This window comes from Neolamprologus multifasciatus, chromosome 12 (assembly GCF_963576455.1).
Source record: "Neolamprologus multifasciatus chromosome 12, fNeoMul1.2, whole genome shotgun sequence".
In the NCBI taxonomy this organism is placed as follows: Eukaryota; Metazoa; Chordata; class Actinopteri; order Cichliformes; family Cichlidae; genus Neolamprologus; species Neolamprologus multifasciatus.
The window spans coordinates 16,851,778-16,865,638 of record NC_140450.1 but is presented as its reverse complement, the minus strand read 5'-3'; the positions used below and the strand labels follow the sequence as shown (position 1 = coordinate 16,865,638).

At 39.2% G+C, this 13,861-nt stretch overlaps 1 protein-coding gene across 4 annotated transcripts in view; it reads left to right on the top strand.

Moving 5' to 3' along the window:
- Nucleotides 1-13,861, top strand: part of unc5ca (unc-5 netrin receptor Ca) — a 186,327-nt gene that overhangs the window by 156,392 nt on the left and 16,074 nt on the right. For 3 of the 4 annotated variants that reach the window (XM_085179177.1, XM_085179181.1, XM_085179179.1), the window contains exons 8-10: nucleotides 1,364-1,420; nucleotides 8,618-8,809; nucleotides 12,806-13,023. In XM_085179177.1, the coding sequence (XP_085035303.1) occupies nucleotides 1,364-1,420; nucleotides 8,618-8,809; nucleotides 12,806-13,023 (467 nt within the window). The remainder of the gene's footprint in view (nucleotides 1-1,363; nucleotides 1,421-8,617; nucleotides 8,810-12,805; nucleotides 13,024-13,861) is intronic. The other variant, XM_085179178.1, reaches the window with a different exon arrangement.

Genomic DNA, 13,861 nt, shown 5'->3' with positions numbered 1-13,861 from the left:
CTTGTCTTAAAAGCTTTGCCCTCATCCACTGTGCCGTTTTTTCTCTCCATCGTGCTCGTGTTGGGTCTTTCTGAATCATTTTAAGCTTCATTTTACACCCACCGTATTTTCATTGTTATTATTTGTTTGAACAATTGCTTTATAATTGACGTATGATACATTTTTATCACAGCGTGCTGCTGCTACTATAATCACTGATTCAGATGTTAATCATTGTGACATTTTGTTGCAGTCAACCAAATGCAGCCAGTTGCTTGTTGTCTTACGCCCATGCAAATTCAAGTATGAAACCTAAATTCCTGGGCTATGTAGCCCAGCTCACCTGTACAGCTAAAGCAAAACACCACATTAAGCCTGTCATTTGTCTTGCTGTTTGTTTATATGTGCTTGTCACCCCACTTAACCTCGCCAATGTTTCTCGCTTTTTAGTGCTGAATCAGTGCTCCACGATCAGCTGGTCTAGCAAGAACCTTTTAAGCACACCATGTAGCTATGTTGGCTTTATCAATTATACACCAGCACTTCAATTATACATCAGTACATGAGTGGTTTATCTGTGTCATAGACCTTCTGTCTGCCACAACTAAGTGAACCACTCAGAATGACACAGCAGTAACTGAATGCATCCAGGCTTCTTCATGATAAGATAAGAAAGATAAGATTTATTTTTTTAATCCCAAAAGTTTCGAAATTGTTGTGTTGCAGGAGACAGACACAGGGAAACAGTGTAGCTTCTTATGAAATAAAAATGAAGACCTTATCGAGAAGAAATGCCACAGAAAGTTTAAAAAAAAATGTGCAGAAGGAGCTTAAAAAAGTAGAAAATACAAAAAAATTAAGAGCCTATTAAATTAAAACCTATATATAATGTAATATGTAAAGCATCTGTTCTTGTCGCAGCAGAGCTGAAGCAGATGTCAGGCAGTGCTACTGCCATTCAGCAAGCAATGCTGGTCACCCTGTTATAATCCATAGCACTTACCATAAGCACAAATATCTACGAATTCAAAGTAAATTCAAAGAGGAACATCAACAGAGGGGAACAAAATTCTCTTGATTAGCTAGCAGTTCCATCTTTAGGCCACTTACATGTACCATAGCTCAGAGTACACCGATTTTCACAGCCGGTGCAGTCTTTCCGCATTTCGTCTTACTGCTCAGATTTGTGTGAAAATCCTGATGCACAATGAAAGTCTCAATGTGGTCCGTATGTTTTCATTCAACCTCGATTTTAAAGAAAGAGCAAAAAAAAAAAAAAGTCTAGCTCAAGGTCTGTGTCCTGTGATGTTGGTCTTATTTTGTTTTGTTTTTCTTTTCCCTTCATCCATCATTCCACCATCCCTTTTCTTTTTCCCATCCCAAGGTTCATTGTTTCAGAAGTCCACTGAGTCCAAAGAAAAGAATGAATTGGGAATTCCATGTAAGTCAATGTTTTCTGTTTTACCACCATCCATTTTTCTTTTGTCGTACTCATCTCAGTGTTTCTTTGATTGAGCATTGACCTTTGGCTCATGCTTTCTCTTTTATTGTTTCATGTCATTTTATATTACCGGATAAGAGCTCTGCTGATGTCTTACATCTGTTGCCTTGATGTACAATCAACTTGCTGTGCTTATCAAGGAAGTCTGAAAGCACAGTAAAGTCTACAGACAGCAGCATTAGCAGTTCTGAAATGTAACCCTGCTCTTAGACAAAGGAAATAGTGGTGGTATCTTTGTTTTGTTGTATACTGGTCTCTATACAGATTTTACTTTACAGGTTTTAACTTACAGTTTTATCCTCTACATTTCTTTCTGGGTGTGCATGTCACTGTGTTCCCATCCTTTAAATTACAAGCGAATGCTGCAAATCTGTACTGATGTATAATTAAAATCTATGCTCGAAGTATGAGCAGTTCTAGCTATGGGCAGAGTTTTGATGCCATTGCAGTACATTTGAACTGAACCAGAAACAGTGGACAGATTCTACATACAACATTATACAAAAAAATTAACCCGCAGACTTAAAGTTATGGAATTATGCGTTGAAACATGGTTTCATGCTTTTATTTTGTGTAGCTTTACATTGTATTTGTCATGTAATGGACATCTAGTTAGACATAACCAGCCTTCCATGATTGCAGGAGGTACCTCTTGCAAAGGCTACCCCATAACAGTGACAGTTTCCGTTCATTAACTCGATTCTTTCCTTTGTTTTGTCTTATAGCAGTGAATCGATTCAGCATCTGTTTACTTGACTCACAATTTGTGAGTTTGTTGCAGCGGTTGCCGTTTGGAGAGTAGCCAGCCAGCTTTGAATCATTGCCAAAGTAGGCAATTTGCCTTCATTCTGAACACTTACTTTGTGTTTACAAGCTTATTGGCTCTCATAGAGCTCAGTGCGCTTCAGCTATGGACCCCGAACTAGTTCAGATTTTCAATCAGTTCTACTGAATTGACCCCTTCTCCTTTAGTGATAATTTACAGGAACGCACAAGATTACCTGGCAAGGGTATTACTATTTCAAGAGGTATGGGTGCTTCTTAATGATAATGAAAAGAATGAATAATGAATGACAGGATTTAATAAATATATTAATCAGTTTTACTTGCTATCCTACTTCTTTATTCCACACTGCTTTTGATTTTCTGCCACCCTTTTCTTTCCATCTCACTTACTATTACTTATATAACAACAGAATTTACTACACGATAATGAAGGAGACAGAAATTGAGAGGTGCAAGAGGCAAAAGGACCTCTGCCACTTGTTATTACTCTGCTTTTTACTTCTCATTGCAGGGGCTCTCGTTTTATCTTCAAAGCGATCTACGTGTTTCTCTTATGTGTTCTAATGACTCTCGTTCAGGCTCTGCTGCAGCAGTTTTATCCTACGGTGCTTTGTTAGATGACTAGTCCTAGATGGATCAAGACATGGAGAGAGCTAAAAATGAGACAAAAACAGTCATACCTCATTTAACAGATTGTTACAGTGTTTCATTCAAATATGCAGGCAGGAACGTAAGCTATGGGAAGCTTTGAGAGCCACTAATCACCAAACTGATCCTGCTTTTCCCGAGTATCATTACAGTTGTGGCTCGATCATTTAATTTAATTTTTGACAGTTTTTTTTAATCCAGTTTATATTTCATAAGTATAGTTGTGCTGATACTGATGTGTCCTGTTGCCCACAGTATATGAGTAATTTCTTTTTTGTTTTCTTTTTTATTCTTTTTTTGGGTTATTATTATTTTAGTTTCCCCTTCATAGTTAATTTAACTTGCCATAGCATCCAAGCCAAATAAGAGACTAAATAATTATGAACAGGTGCTGACATTTCTCTTTTCAAAACATCCTTCTCAGCCATTTTTCTCTGATTAGATATCGAGTCCCAATAAAGCTGCTTGTCTCTGCTCCCTTATTAACAGGGTGTCACCACAACAGGTAGCTCTACTCTGTTTAATTTGGCTGATTTTTACGCTGGTCGCCATTCCTGATGCAACTCCAAAAGAATCTCAGACTCCTCCTTGGTGAAACCTGGGCTTTTTTCCTTGTTAGGTGAATACATAAACCACTATACCAAGAAGCCATGGTTTAAAAACTTACAGAGTAGATTTACCTTAACAACATCCATCAGTCACACCTATGATAGGTTTCACAATGAAATCCCTTGTCATTCCTTATGGTTGCATTGCATTCACTGTTGACAGCTTCACAAGGGAGGACAGCTGACGGCTGATCAGCTCTTATCTCAGGATGGTTCATAAATAGAGGCTGAAAAGCTCAAAAAGCAAATGTCAGCAAAATTATTATAATTTGAACGGCTTCATTATGCATTTGTATTGTACCTTGTTTGTTTTGTGAAAATGTGATTTAGCCATCGTGTGAAAAGAGAGATTGGTAGTATTTTATTATTCATAACTGTGGCCAGGATACACTGAGAGAGGTCATAATGTCCCATTCAGTTACACTTCATTAAATATCAGCAATTACACTGTGTTACAGGGTTAAAGAATGCATGAGCTTTTAATGACTTTCCTTGCAAACTTTGTTGTAGTCATAGAATTACACCTTCTGGCTTTATTGCCTTCCGAGTGATTCCATATTTTATTTCTTGACACCAACCATTCTTAAAGCACAGACACATTTAGAAATGACTGCTCAATCTCTCTCGCCCCCCTTTTTCAATCACCCCTGACAGTTACTTAGAACAGATGCATCTGCCAGGAGTTGGTGTTGGTGTCCGCATGTTTGTGCCAAGCAAGATCAAAAAGGCAGTTGAATGAGTTTCAAGTAGTGATTGTCCACAGTTCTGCTTTGGATGCAGATCACAGAAAAGATAGAGATGACTTAATCTGAGTTATCCTTGTTTCCCCCTTCTTTAAATCCTCGCTGTGGCACATTGGACAGACTCCGAGAATGACAAAAAGCTGGGCCAATTGATAGACAGTGATCCTTGCTTAGTGATGGTGGACCGGGGCTTCCGTTCCACTAGCCCATGTGTGTTATCGACTGGATGTAAAACTGAGTCTGTGTATAATTGCTCCAAATTCCTGGGTCTTCAGGTTTGTTCACATGTAAGCACGTGTAGTGTACAGTGCCAACACTGGCTGATGCATTTGGTTCCACACTACATGTCACTAAATCCTCAGAGATAAAGTCAGTTCAGCTGCAGCAGCTATGATGCAATGAGTCGCTCAAATCTTGCTCCCAAAACAAAAAAGCGACGTTGGCAAAATCACCTTGGATTTGCAGCTAAGCCACATTTGACATTACACACATACTGTGAGCACAAAATAAACATGTACAATTTAAGGTATAACCATTGTGCAAAACAACTACATAAGAGTAAAATATTTTACATTTTGTGCCATTCTTTAATAAATTCTAACATCAGAATCAAATACCGAGGTCCACCAAAGCATGACCAATTGGAAATACATTCGCAAAATTACACTTTTAGACCCCAAATGGGAGTTATGTCTCCACAATTCAACTGTATGAGCACACTAATGCCTCCTAAATTTGTACAAACCAAGCATTCCCACACCACTGTCAAATCTTTAACCACTTGCATGTATATCTGTTGTGCGTGCGTGTGTACATGTGTGTGGCCTATATATTATTATTAGTGTGTGCATGTGTGTGTCTCCTGACCTTTAGAAGATTCTGTCTTCTATAGAGAGGCTGTCAGGTAGCACTTGCCGGAACATCACAGATGAGGTGTTTAAATGTTTGTCTTCCTTCCCAGGTGATTTAGTCTTTATTTAAGTCATTTCATGTCTTTCTGTTGAAAGGTACATATTTTTAATCTAAATCCAATTTAGCTGGCCGCGCTGGTGATTGTGTTGAACATGAAACTGCTTGTCAGGTGCAGGGGAGGGGGTATCAGGTATTGGAGAAAAGGCGCAGGAAATAGACATCTCCGTTTGTGCGTATCTGTCTATGCATTCACTGTGACCCATAAAAGTGAATATCGGTGTGCATCTATCGGTCCTTAGTCAGACTGCACTCTGTTCAGTTCCTTTTTCAGTCACAATCATGTCAGAAAAGTGTGGCCTATTATGCAGTTAGTCAGACAACAAAAGAGCATCAGAATTAGAGAACAGGCAGTTTTCAGCCCAAGCAGCACTTTGTGTTTTATGTGAAGGCACAATGAAAATGAAAGACTAAAGAAACATGCATACAGAGAGCTTAGACAACTTGAGTGCCCAAGAAAAGCTACTGTGCATTAGTGCTTTTTTTCACATTTCTAAAATTGTCATTGTCACTGGGAGAGAACATGGGACACAATATGTATTTTATTACTTAGCTCAAAATTTTAAAAAGGTCTATTTATTGAGAAAGGTGTATTTTCGCTCTTTTAAATGTCTTTTTTCATAAAAAAAGACACACTGGGGTTTTGAATAGTCTATGAAATAAGTGACAACTTTGGAATCAGTTCTGTTCATTTACTTTAAAAACGGTCGTCTTTGTATGAGTCTCACTAAGCACCATTTATGAGTGCAAGTTTGTCATATTGTGATGGTTATGTGTAAGTAGAAATAAAAAGACAAATCTAGGACAAAAAAGGGAACGAATAAAAAAAAAATTTGGTATGGAGCAGTTGTATGTAGGTTACTCAGGCAGGTGGAATCTCTAATGGGACATGTTGTTTCATTCATCTACAAATCAAACAGATGGAAACAGAGGGAGTCAGAGAGAGGTGTGAGTTACTGAGGGAGCGAAAGATGTAAAGGGGACGGGATATAAACTGATAGAGAGTGAAGAAAGGCTTTTAAGTCCACTGAGATAAAAAACAAGTTACAGTCAGTGCATACACACAAACACACAGATGCACACAAACACACATTTATATTTTGAGAACACAGCAGGCTATAGCCTAGTTAAAGTGTCCCAAACCACTATAGGAGACTGGGATAAGGAAGAGCAAGCTGAGAAGTGATGCTTCTTGAGGCTTTCTGACTTTGCATATGCTGTGAAGTTCTAGACCTTCAACTTAAAGTAGACACAAGATAAAGTTTCTTTTAATAGATGGGGATGATGATGATCATAATTAAGATCAGGGAATTGGTACTTAAGAGGATTATCCAATTCTATTCCCCTTTGGCAATTGCAAGGACCTTGATAACAGGGCATCTTTACACAGCAAGGAAGTTGGGGCATCGGGGAATTTTCGACAGGCAACATCAGAATGAAAACTGGTAACTGCATGTCACAAAGCCTATTTGAGGTAGACTTTGAAGATTTAAAGGTGGTGCTCTGCGTCTGTGCTAAATCTGAAGAGCAGATATTTGGCAGCTATAGCAAACAGCCACAGTGCTGTAAATCTTGTCGTTAAACACAGATCGGAGGTTGTAAACGCAAATTATAGGAATGATTTTTTTCCTCTGCCACAGTGTGGCTTGTGTGACACACACGAGGCGTGGTCTTTCAGAAGTCGATCTAGACAGCAGCATTCAGTCAGTGAGACCGTTCGTGTGCAGGCAGGGACGATGCTTTAGTCCACGGCAATATTGACTGATCTGCAGAAGGTTGTCTTTGTTAACTGATTCGTTGTGTTCTCTATAAATGGCAGGAGAAGGAAAAATAGCTACAAGTGACATATTCACGCTATAGGCTCACACCCAATGATGCAGTTTACTGTTATGTGAGGCAAAGTGAACGTCTCTACGTTCTGTTGTGAAATATTTTGTTTTAAAAATGATCAAAAGCATCACACTGCTTCTAGTGGGATGGTCAACATTGTGGTGTTTGCCAAAAAGGTCAGAATCATTTTTTTTGTAATGAACAAAGTGCCCAGAGAGACCTTGTTCACATCTCTCTCGAACTTAACTTTAAAAAAAGGGGGAAAGCCTGACCCTCGTGTTCGGTTCTCGAGGGACACTAAAAGTGGCTCATAGCTCCCTCAAGTGGCAAGTGAGTAACCAACAGCGTCACAGATGACCTCTGTGAATATGTGCATCGTGTGTTAGCATGTGTAAGCGTGAATGTTTGTGTGCCACCATCAAAGGATTCTTTCATGCATAATCAAGTTTGTGCTTTATGAACTTGTTCTGATGCGACAACAGCAAATCCTTTAGCAAATGACTCAGGCTGTTTGTAGCTAAAAGCCTGTTATCTGCCTCTCAACTTTAAGGGTGGATTAAAAGCAGGATTCCTATACTTTTCTGTCTTCTTAATAGCTGCAGACAAATCCCCTCCCACCCGCTACATAGGACATGATTATGAGCAGTTCTTTAACAGTGAGAGTACACTAAGAGTTTCTCAGGCACTTTCATATTAAATATGTAGGCTTGTTTGTTTTGCTGCTTTGAAGTTCAAGTGCATTCCTACTTCCTTTGCCTGCTTTGCTGTTATCCCCTCTCCTCTGCTTCTTTCCTTTCCTCGCCATTTCACTGTCTTCTCTCTTCGCTCTCCTTTGACTTTATCAGCCAACCTCTTACTCTCCTTTCAGTTCATTTCTATTCACTTGCACTCTCCATATGTGTGCTCTGTCCACAGATTGCCTTTCCTTCCAATTACATCCTCATCTTCATCCCCAGTGATCTCGTTTCCTTTCATCCTTTTCTCATTTCTTCTCCTCTTCATCCTTAAGTGTGTCACATACCTTTTACCATCTGCATCAAACATCAGTTAAAATTTTAGATCCGTCTTCTGCTTCAAGATGTGCCTCATGAATGATAGTTTAACCAATGTTCCAGCCAGAGTACAACTGAAAATGGCTTTTAGGACCCCCCTGTAAAATAATTAACAGCCTTATTAAGTTTTAAGAGTTGGTAATTTTCTTTTTTTTTTATGAAAGGTGTCTTTGTCTGTGTAGACAAATTATTATATTACACGAGCTGGAGGGCTGTTTGAAAGGTTCAGTTGAAATAAAACCCATAGTACTTGTCCTTTGAGTCTGAATTGAAGTATGAGGTAAAAGTGAAACTGTCAAACACAAATTACGAATGACAGACTCATAAAAGTATTTTATTCTCTGTTAGCACCCTACTGCCCCACAAGTATTATCTAAGTTGTTTATAGCCACTTACATTTCTGATGTACAGTTTCTCCTAAGAAGGCATTTAAAGTATGAATGGGTCTTGATTCATCAGGACTTGTCTAACATGGTCTTCTTCTCTCTCGTTCCCCTCCAGCTGCCCCAAGTACAGATGATGTGGCGCTCTATGTGGGGATAGTGATCGCAGTGATTATGTGCCTGGTCATCTCCGTCATCGTGGCGCTCTTTGTCTATCGCAAGACGCACCGCGACTTCGACTCTGACATCATTGACACATCGGCACTAAATGGAGGCTTCCAGTCTGTTAATATCAAGACAGCCAGATCAGGTAATGAGCGTTTGACATTTGATTCTGAGGGGAAATACAGAAACTCTATACAGAATGTTTACAGTATATCTATCTATATACATTTATATGCATCCAACACAGGTTTAAAAGCAATTTTGTTCTTCTTCTCCAAGCAATGGTGTCTTTCTAAAGAAAAAAAAAAGTATTACAATAAAGACAGTACAGCAAGTTCAATCATTTTCTTTATAAACCACCTTGAAGTGGTATTTAAATGCAGTGAAATGATTTGGCCTGTGCAGCTGCCTCAATGGCATCATCCATTCCATCAATATTGGAATGACAGCAAAACAGAAACACTACAATGGTTGGAGACAGAATCAGGGTCAGCTGGAACTCTTTCAAGTTGACTTATGTGATGTACTTATTTATATTCACTGTATTACCCTTATAGATGGCAATCAGCACACCCTCAATGTCAAAACAAAAAGTTTTTCTATGTAAAGCTACAGATTTTGTCAAAGAAGGCTGGTGGCTTTGAAGAGAACTTTAGTTCCTCTCCAGACAGAGCTGTCTGTTTGGCAGGATAAAGAGGAAAAATCTATCTTGGTTGCTCCAAAATCCAGTTTCAGTCAGGCTACATACAACCTTACTTCAAAATATCCCTGCTATGCTCACTTTAAACCGATTCTGAAGGCTACTCGGGCTAGTCGGATAATTGCTGTTAAGTAGGAACTTGACAGCAAGGGTCTGCCTACCTTATGCTCTCTCAAAGAGAGCACTACAAGTTGTCCTAGAGTATCACTATAGCCAATGATTGATACAATTGAGAGATAAATACACAGAGAGACTGATAGAAAACAACAGATATGACCATTTGTCAATTGAAATATTGTTGTGTGTCCCATCCACTTTAGAGCTTTGACACTAGTATCATTTTGTTTCATTTCTCTGCTTCCTCTGATGGTTTGGATTAATCTCTTTCCACCTGACACTGCTCTCCTTCATCAAAGAGTCTCTCTCTGTCACTCTCATTCTGCTCTTCACTTTTTCCCCCTCGACCTTCATATCTGCACATTCAGTTCAATCATATTTCCTGTTTATCAGCAGCCTCCTCCCTTCATCCCAGTCTCCATGTCTCTGTCTTCCCACAGCTATGTGACTCCAGCCACAACAGACACTCCCTCATGTTTATCTTCCTTTTAAAATGGAGCTATATTTCACTGTCTGCTGTCTGTATTGTCATTTCTTCCTCTCCGCACACATCCACAGAGTTAAAAGCTTACTGGAAAAGCCAGGAAGAGGAAGGGAATTTGTATTAATCAGGTGTCAGTCCAAAGATGCCATTAGGTCGGGTTATTCTTGTAGAAAGAAATGACATAAACACCTTGATTTAAAATCTCTTAACAGAGACCTGCACAAACGCAGTAAAAGTTCGCCTACGTGAAGCGAGTAGATCTTACAGCCAGACATGTTTTCATACATTTCCACAACTTTGAATGACACACTCTAAAAGAAACTAACCAAACGAACGCTCAGTCTGTTTTCATCATAGTCAGCTGCACTTTATGGTCTCCATATGAAAAGCATTTTTGAAAAGGGTTACATTTGCAAATATTTCAGGGTGTAATTTAACGGTGTGTTCATTTGTGGCCAAACATTAACATTGAAACCACAGTGTGCATGATGAGGGTGTGCAGTGCTAATTGGTTAACAGTGAGCTAAAATGGTTGTGCATGACTGCGCATGTGTGTGTGGACAGGAGAAGGGTAAACTTGTTCCTATGTGTAGAGACAGTGTGACATTTTATCAGTAAAACATTAGGATGCATGTCACTCTGTGTTGAGGGACCATTTCCGATTACAATTAATGAAGAATTATGTCCCAGCGTGTTTCTCTCTCTCTCTCTCTCTCTGACTCTCTCGCTCTCTCTCTCTGGCTTTCTGTTAGTTGTTAATTAAATTTCAGCAGGGATGATTTGGCAGGAATACCCGCTGGCTTTAAGGGTAAACAGCCTGGTGATAGAGAAAGGAAGAGAGTGATAGGGAACAGATGTGTGTGTGTGTGTGTGTGTGTGCATGCGTGCGTGCGTGCATATATGTTAGTGGTGGTGGTGGGGGGTGACAATGAAGGAAATTTAAAATTAGCATGGATGGATTCTTATAGAGAACAACAGGCTTTCAGAGTCTGAGCCAAAAAAAATAATCGGGATTTGTTCCTTAATAGGTAACTGGTCTTCTTGTGATCTAAGTCCCAATTAAATCTTGAATATTTGCAGAATTTTCTGAGAGGGGTTTGCGTAGAAGTAAGCTCTGTTGTGCTTCTGCCCTTAGGGTAGCTTCTGTGCTTCTAACGTGGTTATAGCAAGATGGTTCTACAGAACTGTTACAGGGCTGCTCAAAGCACATTCACTTGAATGGCTTTGGTGAAGTTTAAGTAAATGTCCGTCAGCAGAACTATCTAAAAGAACTGAGGCTAGCATTCTAGCAGACAAAACATTGCTGTTACTGTGAGTGATATCAAAGCATTTGTAATTACTTAACTATTAATTGTGTGATTAAAAAACAATAGGTCAGTACTGTATGGATCCTAAAGAAGCTATGCGTGAACCTGCTGATACTATGGTGGTTATAGCTATAATTCAGTGTCTCATGCACTTTTATTACCATACAGTATTGATGTAGTGTGCATGAACCTTTTCACAATAAGCACAACGGGGAAATCAACAAGAGAGCCTTATCTATCCTTCCCATGTATAGTTCATGTGGCACATGTTTATGGTGTGTGTATCAGTATGTGCTTTATAGCGTTCGTGTTGTTGGTACACAAGGCACATTTGCATGTGCGAGTGCTTTTGTAGTACCAACCTGTGACAATGCACTAGTGTTTAATTTATGACAGTGCTTCTGTGTGTAAGTGGGCTGCTTGTTTGCTTGCAATACATCAAAAGAGTCAAGATTCCTCCATTAGCATACGTCAGCTGTGCCAGCTTAAGAAAGAGCAGGGTAAAAACATCAGGATATACAAAGACTCTAACACGTTTTGCAGCCTCAGATCAAACTATACAAGTCAAAGGATAGGGTTTTTTTTTTTTATTCATTTTAATTTTACTGATTAGAAGTGACAGACTTCTAATTTTTTTAATATAGTGTGTTAAACAGTTACTTTGTTTATGGGAGACTTTGTAACTTACTACATCTACAATGAAAGATAAGTAAGTAAATCAGAAGCGTGTGATGACTAATGACATGAAAAACAAATGAGAGGCTCTGAATGTTATTCAAAGATCAAAGTGCCTTTGGCCTGAATTATGATTGAAATGACAGCATTCAGTGTATTTTCAAAAGTAACATAGTCTGATGATTTTAATAATGTCATAAAAATTGTTCATATAGTGTATCATCACATAAATGTATATTATGTATTGTACCTATTCCAAATAGTGGGAAATAGATACATGGATGAGTATTAACACAAGTTGAATGTCACTCTGTTTGCTATTTATTTATGAGACATGGTGATGTTTTGAAAAATACGCACAAATGTTATTTCGGTTTGGAAGAAAGTAGACTCTGACGAGAGTTTTAAGAGCTTATAGCACAGCTTGAAACTGAACTGTTGTGTTGTGAGATAGTTTTGATAATACACACGTTTAACTCCTGGAGAGTTGAGTGTTTTTTGAGGTGAAGTAGAAGTCTCTTGTTCTCTCTGTCTCTCTGTTCAGCAGCCATGACTAGTCCTTCATGCAGCCAGGTCATGCCCCCGTGTACAGCAATGTATTATCCCAGACACTGATAGCTTATCAGCAGCCTTGACTGACTCTTCTTACTCCCCCCTTTTCCTTCTCACTGATCTTGCTACAACTTCTACACATCTGTCCCCAGCTTCACGCACGCGCGCACACACACACACACACACACATTGCACTATACAACACCATAGATTTACTTTAGCTGGTCTGTCTTTTCCCTGAACCGCTCTGATATCATGTTGTAAATTCTCTCTGTCTCTCTTCTTTTGTCAATTTTACTCCTCTAGCTGATTTGCTGACTGCTCCGCCAGACTTGACAAATGCAGCTGCCATGTATCGGGGTCCAGTCTATGCTCTTCATGATGTTTCAGACAAAATTCCAATGACCAACTCTCCTCTCCTGGATCCTCTTCCCAACTTGAAGATCAAAGTTTACAACTCTTCTGGACTGGTCACACCTCAGGATGACCTCGGAGGAGACTTCACGTCTAAACTGTCTCCTAAGGTAGTGTTGCCCAACACTAATATCCTTGATCTTGTATCTTTTTTCTGCTTGAAAGCGTTTTGTGGGATCACAGTAGGCTATTGCCTCCTGTCTGTATTTAATCTGCAAGAGCAGTGTGAGAGATTCTACAGCACAGCACAGCAGCGCATGTCTTCCCAGTCACATGAAGACACTATACACCATTAGTATACATGCGGCTAAGTGCCCCACTTTCCCTCCCTGCTCTGTCAAATACATGGCATGCATGCTAGAGTCAGTTGTCACAAATACAGATGAAACCGCTCAGTTTCATCACAGCACCTGTCCTCAGGCAGTACGAGGGCTGAACTCTCCATCTTTGAACTCTACAGATCAGTTGCCACCTTTTGATGATTTAATCTGTTTCTTTTTTTATATATATATAATTGATCGCATGCTGTGTCTAATGACTGACCTTGCCAAGGTAATTCGTGGATTTTTTTATTATTTATTTTCTTTGTTTATAGGCTGATGTGTTCATCCTTAGTTTAGCGACGTTAGTTCTTCTCAACTTTGTGTGATGCTGGAGTAAAACAGTGAATATCAAATCCTTCATTTACATTTCACCCTAAGGTGATCATGCATCACCCCCGTCCCCAGGCAGATGGAGGTCTTACCTGTGGCATCATAATGGACAGAAAAGGAACTTATGCAAGTAAAAAGCATAATTGATCACTAAAGTCAAATTTTAGAAGAAAAGGGACCGATTACAGTTCCATTGTAATTCTTCTCCTGACAAAAATCAAACTGAGATTGACACAGTGAAGCTTCCCTGGACTTTCATGAGATTTTTGCTTTTGCTTTTTCTTTGTTTTGTTTT